We start from the raw sequence: 15,718 nt of genomic DNA, 5'->3' as shown, positions 1-15,718 counted from the left end.
CTTAGAATCATTTGCAGACTCAATCAGCCTTTATTGTTTCTTTACATGTGTCAATTGAACTTGAGATTAATATTTGTGAATTTAGCATTGTTAACATCGCAAAATAAACATGTTAACTTCTTAATAAACTGGTGTGGTTATTAATGGTTGCATTTATCATGTTGTGTCTTCATTGGCTTTATTATGATGTATAATGCATTGTTTGATATTTGATTTGATGCCTCTGACGTTTTCTTTAAAGCGGTTTCAAAAGGTGAATCGACCTAAAGCATTTAATCTGCTATGCAGTCTGTTGTAACTAAAATATGGCCGAGATTTCAGCCTGAACAGCTCCTGTCCAAGCCCTTGCACTGCCTTTTAGGGCCACAGATTGTCAGAAAATGTCTCAATTTCCTCACACGTCAGTCATATGAGCTTCGCTTCCCAAATATCAAAGAACTGCATACCCAGCACTTGCTGGCAGGCCCATTAATGAAACCCAGCAGACTGGAAGCAATGCCTCTGACGTGGGCTTGGCAGAGGAAAGTCAAAACAGCGGCCGGCCAATAGGGCCGCTTCTTTCGTCTGGCTGCCCTGCCGCCTGCAGCACCCCACATCCACCGAACTTTGAGGGGCCACGGCGCCGAGTTTCAGCACACACTGCCCTCTTAGCAGACCAGGCGCGCGGCGGTACTCTGGCCCAAAATGAACAGCCCCATGAAACGTTCTCGCTGGGCCCTCCGAAGCGCAAAGCTGCGAATGAGAGACAGGTGGGTACGGAAGGAAAACTCCATATTTTTGTCCTTATTGTCGTCTTGTCAAGAGTGGGAAGACTGTTCCTATCACTGGCCCTTACTCGAGGTGCATGTGAATATTCTAGAATTGCGTTGTGTGATCCGGACACGCCATCAAGGCCTGAAAAACGCATTGTCTATTTACTTAGGTATTCGGGAGTTTTGTTAGAGCCTTGCCTAAGAACCACTTCTGAGCCTGACGCAGGTACGGCCACATGCAGAAGTCACTGGATAAAGCGCCAGAGAGGAGGTCTACCCTTGCGAAACACCAAGATGCCCTCGGTGTGCTCCTTCCCCTTTACCTGCGGAGATCTATCCCCCCTCAGTAGCATGTGCCAGTTGCGCTGACCTGTCCTGGAACGGACACAGGGTGAGGGTTGAGCCTGAAAGTTTTCCAAAACACTTTACAGTTCATTACTATATATCGGTGTTTCCATCTGGTTCATCGGGTCAAGGAACCCTAAATACCACATTACAAACATACAGTTATCTTCCAACTGCAAACATTACTTTGGAACCTCTGTGTTGATGGTGTAAACGCATTTTAGCATGAAATATAGGTGGCACTATCTTAGCATGAATTAAGACATCTGATTTACACCTATCAATGTTTACTGTTGCAGTCCTGAAGTAACCCAGTGGACGAAACGTGTTGGTGAGCCATAGGAACCAATAATAATGCACAGGCCATATTTACATAAAGCAAGAAAGTTTGAATGAACAAGAAACTGGAGTGTAAATAACCCTTTGTGTGCAGCCTAAACCAAGATTTGGTAGAACGTGCTGTAGAACTTTTAACACGAATGGGAGAAACCACTAAAGTTTGTAATCATACATGTTTAATCTATGTAAGACAGAGAAGTCTGTGTATCTATACCACATGGGAACTTTTGCTCAGCACTTTTTAGAGGTGTGTATGTCTTTGTGATAAATGTGTAAAGGGCATATTGCATATATCTATCTTTTATGATATCAATAGGCAACAGATCTGGGTGTAGGTGTTGCTTCGTAGCTGGAACCTTGCAAACTAGTTTGATGACCTAGCTTGGGTGTGTGGACCAGTCTTCTGCTGCTGTCAGTAAACAAGAACCCTAACGCCTTAACAAATAAAGACTCACACTGCTTGTTTAATACAACCAATGGGTCACTGCTTTGCATGGCCAGTGCAAGTCACCTCACAGGCTCATGACAAATAAATCAATATATATTTATGAAGAGACTCTTTAGCGACCAAGAAAGCCGCATCAAACAAAAGAGAAATACGTATTTCTTCACGTTTTCATTTCAATTGTTAATTTATTTTCAGTTTTGCATAGCACCGAGTAAACCTCTACAACCTCATCGCAGCTCTTACAGATGGTTATGTTCTATGTGCAAGAATAAAAAACAAAAAATCATTTTATTTACAGTCGTAGGCAGTTATGGTTAAGATGCCCATAACCTGATTTAGCAAGTTGTCCATATATGGTGATTGTGATTGGTGTCTCAGGGAAACTAGACTTATTCCTCAACCAATGGTATCAGTGGGGGAAGTGTTATTGAAACAGCACTCTTTTCAATTCTGTTTTATATTTTTTGGAAGGACGTGATTGTTCTGGTATCTGGCGGAATTTGGTTCCAGAGTTTTTGGTGCAATGATTGTTTCAGAGTTTTTTCTCCTGAGGGAGATCACACCGTGAAGTGAGGGTTGACACCTCACATGGAGAGCTTCTGAGAGAGGCATTTCTGAGATCCAGAATGCTGTGTTATGTGGGTACTGCAGGCTAATTCAAGGACATTCAGTCCTACCAGCATTTAACATGCTGGCAGTGGGTCTGTCCCTATTTGAGAAGGGGACACCGTCACACTCAAGAATATGTTTCTAGGTGCCCTCTCATTGCATTTTGGAATTCGGCCGGCAACTTAGTGAGGCAATGACAAGTTCGAGGGAGCCAGGGCGGTGATCCTACCCCATCATTTATAATTGTGCCTGGAGTCCCCTGCTGGAAACTGTGGCTCAGTACCTGACTAAAGCTCTGGTCTCTGCCCAAACCCTGACAATGGAGCATGATCCTTGCTAAGCCCTATCTCATCTGTGTGGTTGCAGTCCTAACAATGATGCCAACTATGTTTCATCCGCTTAGTGCCATGTTGGAGTCTGGTAAGCCTGATTTCTGATTACTCCTCTTTTTCTCCAGAGTTTGCTCAGAGCTGCAGAAATGACATGTGATCCAGGAGTCCCCGGATAATTTGCCCAGTTGTTGCTCAAACTAGTTTCTTGTTTACCTTTCCAGTTGCAAGGCTCTTCTCCTATTGCCCGAGGAGGCCAACAGACCACGGAGTGCCATTCGGGAATGATGGGGAGGGCCAAAACATAGCACACCTAGAATGCATAGCCATTCCACTGCAGGGCATGCCACTTACATTCAGACCCAGTCACATGCATACTGCAAGCACGCCCTTCCTGCCACACAAGAAATGGCTATACCACTCCCACCTTCAGGGCAAACCGCCGGTGGCACACTTTCGATGGTCTCCAGAAACACCAGGCTTCCACAGCCATGCGCTAACAGGAGGCCTAGTCTCCATGCAAACGCTCACTCATGCCAGTAGGGTAAGAGATTAGGTAGCTAATTTATGGGGTGTTAGCAGGTCGTAGGCACGAAACTCATTCTTAGAGGCCTGGACTAATGATTATATTTTCATCATCAGACTCTGACCTGGGGAAACATAGATAAAGGCAGAAAGGGGTCAAAAAAGAAAGAGAAAGATAGTAGATTGTTGGCAAAAGAGAAAGAATAGTGAGATAAAGAAACAGGAAGTGCAGGGTGGTGGAATTAAGACTAATAAACTTGGTATTAAGCAGCCTGAACCTTGGGCCTCTGCACTGAACAGGCCTTATATTCCTCTAAACTGGTATCCGACTGAGCATCAGTAATGCTGCACCTAGGTCTGTCGCTGCCAGAGTAGCCATACTTGAAGAAATCACTGTGCAGAATTTACTTTTAGTGCTTGTCTTACTTGTACTGTTCGATCAGTTGTCCAAGGATATCTGGCTGAAGAGGTGTCCAGTCTGCATTTTCATGAGATATCAATTGAAATCATTTTCCTTCAGGACGTTGATGAAGATATCATTTGATTTGAGGAGTGAGTGAGGTTGTCCTGGCTGGACTGTATTCACGGCCTATGCATAAAAGTGTGCATTCCTTCCCGTGCTCTAAACACTAATATCATCCACCTCTTCCACGATACTATTACTCTCATTCCAGAAGCTGAATAGAACATGCCTCAGGACTATAGCTTTGCTGCCTGCACTGATACCCTTTTCTCTTGGGGGATTTTTTGTCTTATTATTCAAATGATTTGCACCCAAGTTATCACTTGGGGCCTAGTTCATAATATTTTGGGGAAAAAAATAACAATTGATGACTAGCCAACACAACTCATGCTTCTTACAATCAGGGTTTCAGAAATGTTAGTTTTGCAAGATGGACGTATGAATGTGTAAATCTAACCAGTTAAACATAATTGTTGTATTCACAAGTTTAGTGTTTGTGTTTGGATTGTGGGATTTTTGGCTTTTTTTGGGGGCGAATGAAGAGTGTGATTGTTTGATTGGTTGCTCTTTGGTGGTTTGAGTCATTTTGATGTGTGTACTAAAATAACTCACACTGAAGCAAAGAACTAGGTCCTTGTGATTTTTTTTTCTTAGATTTTAATGCTTGTAATATTTCAGGTGTTTTCAGTCTCCTCTAGCTTTTCTTAGGTTCTCTCGTTGTCCCTTTGCTTATGCTGTGATCAGGTAGTATTCGCCAGGGCCTTTGTTTATGAACAGCTGACTTTGAAATATTAATTTGGGTGTTGGTGGGGGTCGCATGTATTTATGTTGTCACTCGCCAATGACACTGATATAATTATATATAGCCAACTTTCCCAATTTTGGTTTTCTTTTATGAATTTGCTACTTTGCCTAAAAAAAATTGATAACAGTTCTGAGACCTGACAAAAATATCATTGGCTCATGACCCAGGAATAAATGCAGATTCACACTGATGCATAGATCAAGAGTCTTTTACTGACTAGGCCTAATTTGTCTCCAAGGCAAATTCACAACTCATACTCCAGAACCCTCAGTTTGCTCTGAACCAGATTATTAATGCTAAGTAACTGTGTTTTGGTGGCAAATTAATTTTGGCTTTCTCTCCTGGCATCCTGAGCAATTTCTCAAACTATGGGCAGGCCACCACCACTGAAATAAATGACATTTCAAGGGACTCTAAGTCCCTCCTTTTTGTTTACACCTTTGTTGACAGTAATCTCCAAACAGAATAGGTGGTCACCCGAATTGCAGACCACACCCTAACGCCAAGAATGCATGTTCACTTTTTATGTCACTTAGGAAATTGCAGACAACTTAACTCTTCAAACTGTTAACCCCACCACCCTCCAGACCACTGCTTTAGACTCCATCTGCGGCTACACGACCCTGCCCTCTTGATATACTGACTGCAAAACCAAATTTGGGGAAAAGTCTTTTCATGCCGTAGCTTTCTAAATGTCTGTGCACTCAATAATCTGTACTTTGAACCCAGCAGTTTTACTGCTGATGTGTGTACTATATTTCGGTTTCTTTGTTTTACCGGTAGAAAGAACATCATGTTACAAGCTTAGTTTAATCCTTCCCTTAACAAGATATTATTAAATCTGGATGTCTAGCTGCGTTCGCGAGTGTCTCATGGTGCGTGTGCTTTTGTAATTATGTAGAATTTACTCCTGCCAAGAACAGAGTGAATTCCTCCTGAAGGCGTGAAGGGGATAAGGACACCTCTTGCCCCCCAAAATAGTGTGAATGTATGGGGAGGAGTTTCTCCGCATGGAAAAAGATTTTTATCAGTAGAGAAGGAAAAGAAAAAAGTTAACAATCTCATTTGCATTTTCTGTGGGTCGTTTTGCTCGTAAAACATTTACCTGTAAATTCTCACATGAAAGAATGAAATTCACAAAAGGTTTAACAGCGGGGCGCTTGGAATTATTTGTATGTACCCAGGCTTCACCTAGAAATCGTTTATGAGTTCCAAGAAGTCAGAAATCTGCATTCATGCCAGGTCGGAAATCTAACTGCAAGTGACGATTTATTTTTTTATTTTTTGGGGGGAACTAGGCGTTTGATCACAGCACACTGCCACGAGAAAGCACTGCCTGTTTCCGTATGAAATGCCATTGCATGCAGCCGTTTTACTGTGCAGGCTTAGTAACTGATACCCTCACCGGCCGCCTGGTGGGATTTGGTCTTCTTTTTTAGGTGGAGAGATGGTCACTTGTCTGCCAGTCGTGCGCCTACCAGCCGCAGCTCTCGCGTTAACTGCCTGCTTCCTCTCGGAAAAGGTAAACACCAAGGCCGGGTATGTGAGAATAGTGACTGCTTCTGTTATTGGAATCCGAAACTCCGCAAAAGTAACTGATTCCCTCAAAGGCTAAAAAGGCGAAAAAACGGAGCTGGCCAAAACTAGCAAAGCCCAGGAAGGAAAAATGTGGGTAGGTAGAGTGTGAATGTGAGGGAGAAGGGGTGGAAGGACTGAAGAATGAGGAATTCATTCTTCATGATTGAATAAAAGTCCTAGACACAATAGTGTGGAATTGATGGAACCAATATTCTGAGAAAGAGGTGCGAGACACCAATGGAATGGGATGCAACACAGAGATCTGAGGCATGGATGGCATGAAGGGGGTGGAGCAGAAGAGGAAGACATTAATGGTATAGAAAGCCTATGTGCTGTGCAATCCATGGACGTCAGTTCACCAAAATGCCAGTGGTAGCGGAAGTGACATCACACGCCGCCCTTTGACCTCCACTTTCACTCACGCACACAAACACACAAATTCACACTTACATACACCCTCAATCACATAAACACACTCTGAACCGCAAGCATAATACATTTAAAAGCATTTTTACTTACCTCAGCTGCCATGGAAGGCAGTCGCGGCTTGCGGGTGTAACAGGGGTGGAGCACGAGGGGGAGGGGAGATTAATAAAATATATGAAAAAAAAAAAAAACACTTACCCCTTCCATTGCGCCCTGACGCTCCTCTCCCTTGTCGTCAATGCAGGCACAGGCTCTCAGCCTGCCCTCCGCCAATTCTGAGGCTGCTCAGAGCAGCGTCAGGATTGGCTGGGAGCGCCCAGCCAAGGCGCTCCTAGGCAGACTGAGAGACTGTGCAGCCTATTGTGCATTGTGTTTGGCTGGCCAAACATGCGCTCTGAGGGGAGTGCACTGTGCAGTCCCCTTACTGCTGGTGACCCCAATGCCTACCCCGTTTCACAAGGAAAGGATAATAAACATGGTTTGTTTTCCTTTTCTTTGGAAAGGAATAGCAACTGTTGCTGCTGTCGGGGGGCGACACTGCTCTGTCCTAGTGGGGGAGCCACCACTGATGGAAGGGCATATTCCAACTAATTGTACTCCATTTTTATTACCCTAATAGTGAATAATATATTGTTATTCACTATTAATGTCATAGAAAATAATGACAGAAAACAAACAGTGGAGCCTCAACTGACATCCATAAGGACGAGCTGTTCCTGGCACTGAATTTGCCACCTCTGAGGCCAGGGGTCACAATGGCAGTGCCAGGGGTAGCAAAGGGCAAGCCAGAGGTCGCAGCTTTGACCCCGACGACTCCTAAATGGTGTCCGTGGTGTAATTTGGCCTCTTTTTGTGTCTTGGTCAACTGGCTCATCAATAGCAAGTGCTTGTACACCTCTAGGTCTGAGTGCTTGACAAAAAAACAACAAATACATAAGTGAGAAAAGCTAAAGGACAGTCGGGTGGGAAGCGAGTAATTAAGTAGAAGAACAAAAAGGGGTTGCTCCATGCTACAAGGTCAACCATGGTTATTTCAGTCTTTGGAAACGTGTAGATGGATGTGTCATACCACACCAACCTTCTTTCATAAAAGTATTCCCTTGTTGAGAATCCCTGATTGATAGTCATTGTATCGGCCTACTCCTGCCAATATCATGGCCTTGGGTCTATACTGAATCCCTTTAGGACAATATACACATTGTGAGACTTCCTAACCTACATCCATGCACTCAGTGTAAAAAATTTCCTAGGGTCAGCACCTTGAACTAAAGGGGCGTTCTATACGCATGGTTGGAAACTCAGAGGAATTTTACGAGTCACCTGCCTGGCTCATATTCTTTGTTGTGCAGAATTGTCAGTGTGATTAGGTTATGCCTTCCTGTAGTCTCTGAAAACCTTAACTGGTGGTGTGACTCTTCTCTGCATGCTATAGGAATGATAGGTGTCATCATAAACCCCACAGTTCTTACTGGGGCATTTTACTACACAAGAGTGAGGCTACATTTTGTCATCAATACAGTTTGCATCTTAAGTGGTGTATTAGTCAAGCACACAGATAGCTCGATGATTAGACAGTTAATGTGACACCTAAAGAGTTTGTGTCCTTGATTAAGCAGCATCAAGCTAGGTCTCCATGGCCTATGTAGGCGGTGGGTTACATTCTTCAGAGGCATTTGAGACGAAGCCATGCATTTGGACACTTAGAAGCGGGCAAACAATGCATCTCTTCCTGAAGGAAAGCTGATGTAGTAATAGTGAAGCAATGGGTTTTTGCTTGTCTGGGGTTTGTATTGTGATCTGACTGCCTGACTTCACATGCGTCTGTGTGATAGATTGGAACATTCAAGGAGTTTATAATCCAAGCTGTTCTCTGAGGAAACTAGACTTAATTCTTGCCAGCACTGTCAATGGAGTAGACCTGTGGTGTCCCTGCTATTTCATACCTGGCATGGGAGGCAGGGACCTGGCATCTCTCATGATAAGCAGGACACCCTTATTAGTTCAGGACTCCCATCTTGACATGAACAACCAGAATGTCTGGAATATAAGAGGTGGACAGCAAACCATCAGGTCTCTTTGAGCCACTGGCAGATAGATTCTGCTTGGTCATGTCATGGGTCCTGTCATCTCCAGGTATTGAGGCGCAGGATATGAAGAGGAGTTGCTGGATCGGGACCCACTGTTCCTTGGTGACAGTAAATAGGATTCATACAAATACTGACAACTCAGTCTACAAATTGTGTGGGTGAGTTACTCAGCACCAGGGAGTGCACACACTTCCAGATGGGGGAGTTCCCTCTTATACAGCCCTTGACCCACAGCGTGTAATCATGTCTTTGTTGTCAAGATAGGAATCACTGGTACCAGACCAACACTTAGGCGGATCCATTAGGAGTGTCCTTGTCCACATCTAATTGCATGAGAAGCTGTGTCTCTCTATTTGGTGATTTCTACCCCACTGTTGGTGTCCATACCAGAGATGGATTGGAGGGAGAGTATTATGACTGAGTATATGTACCCTTTATGAGTGTACGTAGGTGCTCTCCGGAGAGCTGTGTATGATTTATTATTATTTATCCCTGCTGTGACAAGGGATGCAGTATCTAAATGATCTTCTGAGTGTGTTTCCTATAGAGATGTGCAAAAAGAGTGCTGTGGGCCCACAATAATGAATGAATTGACAATCATGTATGTCACGTCTGCATAATATGTATAACAATCAGACAAGGAGCTGTGCCTACTGCTGTGCAGGGGCGCCTCGGTCAGACTAGACCCTCAAGGAGAGAAATGGTAGAGTGCAATGAATGTGGAACAAGCACTAAAATGCCAATAGGTCTGGCGTATGGATTAAAGTACATTTTGTGGTGTTGATGAGTTTAGGCACTCAGTAAGGCATCATACAAGCACTCCATCATTCCTCTTTGCACTCATGCTCATATTCATTCATCCACTTACTTATTCTTGCATTCACCCTCTAACACAGCCATAATCAAATATACAAACATAACATATGCGAGATAAATTATAAGCATACAAGTAAAAAACATGTTGCTGTCTAAATACGATGGGCATATGCTTGCAATAATGAAATTAAACATAGCAGCAGTTGTCTGTCTTGCAGTGGTATTGTGCATAGTGTAGCAGTGATTCAAAGTTCCAGCACGGACACCATGTTTAGAACCACCATGTTGGCTATTTTGGAGTGGTAAGACGATACACCATGGCCAACAGCATTCCAGAATGGTCACCTGGTTTAGAGGAAGTGGCTATTGAAAACTAAAGGACTGACCAACTAGCCCTGACACTTAAGTGCACTCACTTGCAGGTGGATGTGCACATGGGATGAGAAAATGCCGTCATTCTCAAGGCAAGAGATCCAATGACTGATGTAGACCATTACGCCACGCAGTACACTGTCATAGATGTAAGCATAGTAAATTACATTTAGTCAGGTCAATGGCACAACAGAGCATACCCAAAGGCATTCTGTGTATCTATTTGGATATGTTAACAGAGATAGGAATTCCTCAGATTTTTGTCCCTTAATAACTTTGCGCCCATTTGATCAATCTTCACAAAACTTTGAAAACCTATTGAACCCTTTCCATTCGTGAAGGATTAAAAATTTGGTGGCATTTGGTCAAGAGGAGTGCAACGAAAAAATTGGGTTCCCAAAACGCAATTGCACTTCAGTGCATTTTACCTAGACTTTTGTATTCCACCTAGCGGCAAAACAGCTGAACGGATTGTATTGAAATTTCACAGCAATGTACATTAGACAAGGTGGATGATTCTTTTTGCTACCGGAAAATTGCCCTAACAGTGAGCCACACAAACTACTATTTGGAAGACATGATAATTGGCCACTGCGAAAAAAATAATAGTCTCCGTTTTTATAACAGTAACAATGATTGTCGTTCATTCACTCTGGCCTTAGTAGCACAATCCTACTAAAGTAGCAAGGAAGCCCAAAAAATAAACTACACTCCATATGTTAAATTTTTGAGGCTCACCGTCAGGTGTTACAGTTCCTGCAGGGGGGGAGTGTGAAGCACCTCCACCCAGGACAGGCTTTGTTTCTGACCACAGAGTGCACCAAGGCACTCACCCCAGGTGGTCATTAACTTGTCTGTAAGTGGCAGGCTGGCATAGACCTGTCAGTCCTACACTACCAGGCTGGCTGACATACAGGTGGCATCTCTAAGATGCCCTCTGTGCGTAGGCGAAAAACAATCATGGCAGGAGGACATCCAATCTCCTTTTGAGTTTTTCAGGGAGCCCCATGATCATGCCCTTCAACGTCTTGTTAAACCTTTTAACAAGGCCATTGGTTTGAGGATGATAGGGTTTGGTGAACTTATAAGTCACCCCACACTCATTCCACATGTGTTTGAGGTAAGCTGACATGAAGTTGGTACCTCTGTCAGAAACCACCTCCTTAGGGAAACCCACTCTGGTAAAAAATACCTATTAGGGCTTTGGCTACTGCTGGGGCAGTAGTCGACCTAAGGAGAATTGCTTCAGGGTATCTGGTAGCATGATCCACTACTACCAGTATTTATTGGTTCCCTGAGGCTGTGGTATGTTCAAGTGGACCCACAATGTCCACACCAACCCTTTCAAAGGGGACCCCCACCAATGGAAGTGGAATGAGGGGGGCCTTTGGATGGCCACCTGTCCTACTACTTGCTTGACAGGTGACACTGGAGCTACAAAACTCCCTTACTTTCTGGGATATATTGGGCCAATAGAAATGGTTCAGTAATCTGTCAGATGCCTTGGTTTGTCCCAAATGCCCAGCTGGGGGATGTCATGGGCCAATGCGAGGATGAACTCTCTAAACACTTGAGGCACTGCCACACTCCTAGCGACACCAGATTTGGGATCTCTTGCCTCAGTAAAAAGGAATCCATCCTCCCAATAGACCCTGCGGGAGCCACTGACATCTCCCTTCTCCTGTTCAGCGGCTTGCTGTCTCAGGCCTTCAAGAGTGGGAAAAGTCTTTTGACCCTGTCACAGCTTTTCCCTTGAGTATCACCCTGGGCCCAAGAGCTCCACCTGGTAAGGTTCCAGCTCCATGGACTCAGTTCCCTCGGGGGATAGGACATCTTCCTGGGAAAAGAGGTCCTGTTTCTTTTGCTGTACAGAGGATGGTCCCCCAGTCCTCTTACATTTTTCCTTGGAAGGTTGGGCCATTATTCCAGGCTCCAACACTTCTTTTTCACCCTGTGCTCTGCTCTGTGCTCTTGTTTTAACACACACCAGTTCAGCATGACTGCATGGGTTTTGAGTTCACCCTCAGCCCATGCTGAGGATTCAAGTTCATTCCCTAGCAAACATTCTACTGGGATTGCAGAAGAGACCACCACCTGTTTCAGGCCAGTAAACCCTCCCCATTCTAAAGTCACCGTAGCCATGGGATGGACTTTAGTTTCATTGTCAGCATTTGCAACTGGATATGTTTGTCGAGCCAAACACTGTCCTGGGGAAACCAGTTTCTCTGTCACCATGGTGATACTGGCACCTGTATCCCTCAGGGCTTCTACTTTTATCCCATTTATTAAGAGCTGCTGCCTGTAGTTTTGCATGTTAGGCGGCCAGGCAGCTAGTGTGGCTATATCCACCCCACCCTCAGAGACTAAAGTAGCCTCAGTGTTAACCCTGATTTGCTCTTGGCACACTGTTGATCCCACCTGGAGATTGGCTATTCCAGTGCTAACTGGAGTAGAATTAATGGGAATGTTCTTGGGACAGGCTTTGTCTCCAGTTTGGTGTCCATGCTGTCTACAGGTGTGACACCAGGCCTTCTTGGAATCAGTGTTTTTACCCTTATGCCCATTTGTGGACTGTGAAGAGGCTCGGGCCCACTTTCCTGAGCAAGTTTTTGGGGCCCTTGAGAAGACTCTTTAGTTTTCTCCTTGGATGTCTCACCACACTTCCCTTGGGGAGGCTTTGTGACCCTTTTCTTTTGGTCACCCCCTGTGGAAGTCTTGGTCACCCTTGTCTTGACCCAGTGGTCTGCCTTCTTTCCAAATTCTTGGGGAGAAATTGGACCTAGGTCTACCAGATGTTGATGCAACTTGTCATTTAAGCAGTTACTTAACAGATGTTCTTTCATAAATATATTATACAGCCCATCATAGTCATGCACTCCACTGCCTGTTATCCAACCATCTAGTGTTTGGACTGAGTAGTCAACAGAATCAACCCAGGACTGGCTTGAGGTTTTGTGAGCCCCCCCTGAACATAATTCTGTACTCCGCAGTTGAGAATCCAAACCCCTAAATCAGGGTAGCCTTTGTGAGGTCATAGGATTCTGCATCCTTACCTGAGAGTGTGAGGGGTCCATCCCTACACTTACCAGTGAACAGTTCCCAAAGGAGAGCTCCCTAGTGAGATCTGTTTAACTTCCTGGTTGCACAAGCCCTCTCAAAAGCTGTGAACTATTTGGAGATGTCATCACCTTCTTTATATTTTGAGACAATCCCTTTGGGGAATTTTAGGATGTCAGCATTCTCTCTGACCCTGTTTATGTTGCTGCCACCATGTATGGGTGCTTTGCCCATTTCTGCTATCTTACTTTCTATAGCTAAGAGCTGTTTCTCCAAAGCTAATCTCTTGGCCATCCTTGCTAAAAGTATGCCCTCCTCAATGAGGCTGCCCTCAATGTTCACAGAGGAACTGGACTCCCCTGTGGAAGAACCAGATCATGTGAGTATTATCTTTGGAGACAGGGATGTTGGAACCCTGGTCTCCCTAGTTAGGTTAGGAGGGGGGAGTTCTACCTCCTGATCCCTAGCTTCTTCCCCATCTGAGGGGAGGTCTTCATCCTCATTTTGGTGGTCCCTGGTGTATTCTGCCAAGGGCTCCTGGAGCTTGACCGTGGTAGGGTTGGAACCAGTTTAAATCTTTTTTTAGCTTACAGCGGGACCTTAGCTCTGCCATCCCCAGATGGAGGTAAGGAGTGAGGTTGAGTTCCATCACTATATACTCTGAGCCATTCATTATATCTCTAAAGTTGGTATTACTTTTTAAAAAACTAAAATGATCTCTAGAAACTAAATCCTAACTTTATAAAAGATTTTTTAACTTAAAAAGAGATGCTAACATGGACTTACACAAGGCCATAGCAGGACTTTTAAAAATTAAGAAAAATAGTTAAAATTCAACAATCAGTTTTCTAAAGGCAATTTTGGAATTTAGTCATGTGATCAGGTATTGGCTGAGTAGTCCAGCAAATGCAAAGTCCTAGACCCCACCGCTGATCCACCAATTTAGGAAGCTAGAGCCAGATGTAAGTGAGGCCTCACATCGGTACCGACTCGCAAAATGTGTTTCAGACTCGCAAATAGGAAGGGGTGTTCCCTTCCTATTTGCGAGTCGCACCGCGATGTAGAGTTGATTTGTGACCGCGAAAGCGGTCGCAAATCAACTCGCAGTTACCATCCACTTGAAGTGGATGGTAACTCATTCGCAAAGGGGAAGGGGTCCCCATGGGACCCCTTCCCCTTTGTGAATGCTCACAAAAATATTTTTTCAGAGCAGGCAGTGGTCCTATGGACCACTGCCTGCTCTGAAAAAAAACGAAACAAAAAGGTTTCAGTATTTTTTCTATTTGCAGCTCGTTTTCCTTTAAGGAAAACGGGCTGCAAAGAGAAAAAAAAAAGTACTTTATTGAAAAGCAGTCACGGACATGGTAGTCTGCTGTCTCCAGCAGGCCACCATCCCCGTGAGTGCCTAGACTCGCTATGGGGTCGCAAACTGCGACCCACCTCATAAATATTTATGAAGTGGGTCTTTGCAACCCCATAGCGAGTCACAGAAGGTGTTTGAGACACCTTTCTGCATCGCGAATTGCGAGTTGCAATTTGTGAGTCGCTCTGACTCGCAAATTGCAAGTCGCAATTTCTCACGTACCTACATCTGGCCCCTGGTTCTGTATATACTATATCAAAATTAGATATAGAGGGTCATTCTGACCCTGGCGGCCGGTGGCCGCCAGGGCCACCGACCACGGGAGCACCGCCAACAGGCTGGCGGTGCTCCAATGAGCATTCTGACCGCGGCGGTTCAGCCGCGGTCAGAAGCGGAAAGTCAGCGGTCTCCCGCTGACTTTCCGCTGCTCTTTGGAATCCTCCATGGCTGCGGAGCGCGCTCCGCAGCCATGAGGATTCTGACCCCCCCTACCGCCATCCAGTTCATGGCGGGAAAGCCGCCATGAACAGGATGGCGGTAGGGGGGGTCGCGGGGCCCCTGGGGGCCCCTGCCGTGCCCATGCCAGTGGCATGGGCACGGCAGGGGCCCCCGTAAGAGGGCCCCGAAAAGTATGTCAGTGTCTGCCTTGCAGACACTGAAATACGCGACGGGTGCCACTGCACCCGTCGCACCTTCCCACTCCGCCGGCTCGATTACGAGCCGGCATCCTCGTGGGAAGGTCGTTTTCCCCTGGGCTGGCGGGCGGTTTTACTGGAACCGCCCGCCAGCCCAGGGGAAAACTCGTAATACCCGCCGCGGTCTTTTGACCGCGGCGCGGTAATTTGGAGGGCGGGATCCTGGCGGGCGGCCTCCGCCGCCCGCCAGGGTCATAATGAGGCCCATAGTGTGCACAGAGTCCAGGGATTCCCCAAGAGGCTTGACAGAGGCAATAATAGATAAAACTAATGCTCTATTTGTGGTAGTGTGGTCGAGCAGTTAGACTTATCAGAGGGTAGTGTTAAGCATTTGTTCTACACACACACACACACACACAATCAGTGAAAACACACACTCAGTGACTTAACTCCAGACCAATAGGTTTTTATATAGAAAAATATTCTTTCTTAATTTATTTTTAGATCCACAAGATTCATTTAGCACATAAGTAGATTAAATGAAAGGCACTTTGCATAGTAATACTTAGAACTTTGGAAGGAATCAACAATGTACACAGTTTTCTTTAAAATGGCAAAAAGCTATTTTAAAAATGGACACTGCAATTTTAAACTGTTCCTGGGGGAGGTAAGTAAAGTACAGTTTTTGAGGTAAGTAACTAACTTACGGGTTCACTCTCCTAGTCTCCCGGGCATAGGTAGCCCACCGTTTGGGATTCAAGATAACCCC

At 45.1% G+C, this 15,718-nt stretch overlaps 1 protein-coding gene across 2 annotated transcripts in view; it reads left to right on the top strand.

Annotated features, from left to right (window-relative positions):
- The first annotated feature begins 600 nt into the window (after positions 1–600).
- The window catches only part of PLCD3 (phospholipase C delta 3), a 452,490-nt gene continuing 437,372 nt past the window's right edge, over positions 601–15,718 (top strand). The window contains exons 1-2 of one of the 2 annotated variants that reach the window (XM_069237951.1): positions 601–749; positions 6,055–6,137. In XM_069237951.1, the coding sequence (XP_069094052.1) occupies positions 685–749; positions 6,055–6,137 (148 nt within the window). In that variant the 5' untranslated portion in view covers positions 601–684. Of the gene's footprint in view, positions 750–6,054; positions 6,155–15,718 lie in introns of those variants that run through there. The other variant, XM_069237953.1, reaches the window with a different exon arrangement.

This window comes from Pleurodeles waltl, chromosome 6 (genome assembly GCF_031143425.1).
Source record: "Pleurodeles waltl isolate 20211129_DDA chromosome 6, aPleWal1.hap1.20221129, whole genome shotgun sequence".
Lineage (NCBI taxonomy): Eukaryota > Metazoa > Chordata > Amphibia > Caudata > Salamandridae > Pleurodeles > Pleurodeles waltl.
This window is presented reverse-complemented; position numbering and strand designations above follow the sequence as displayed.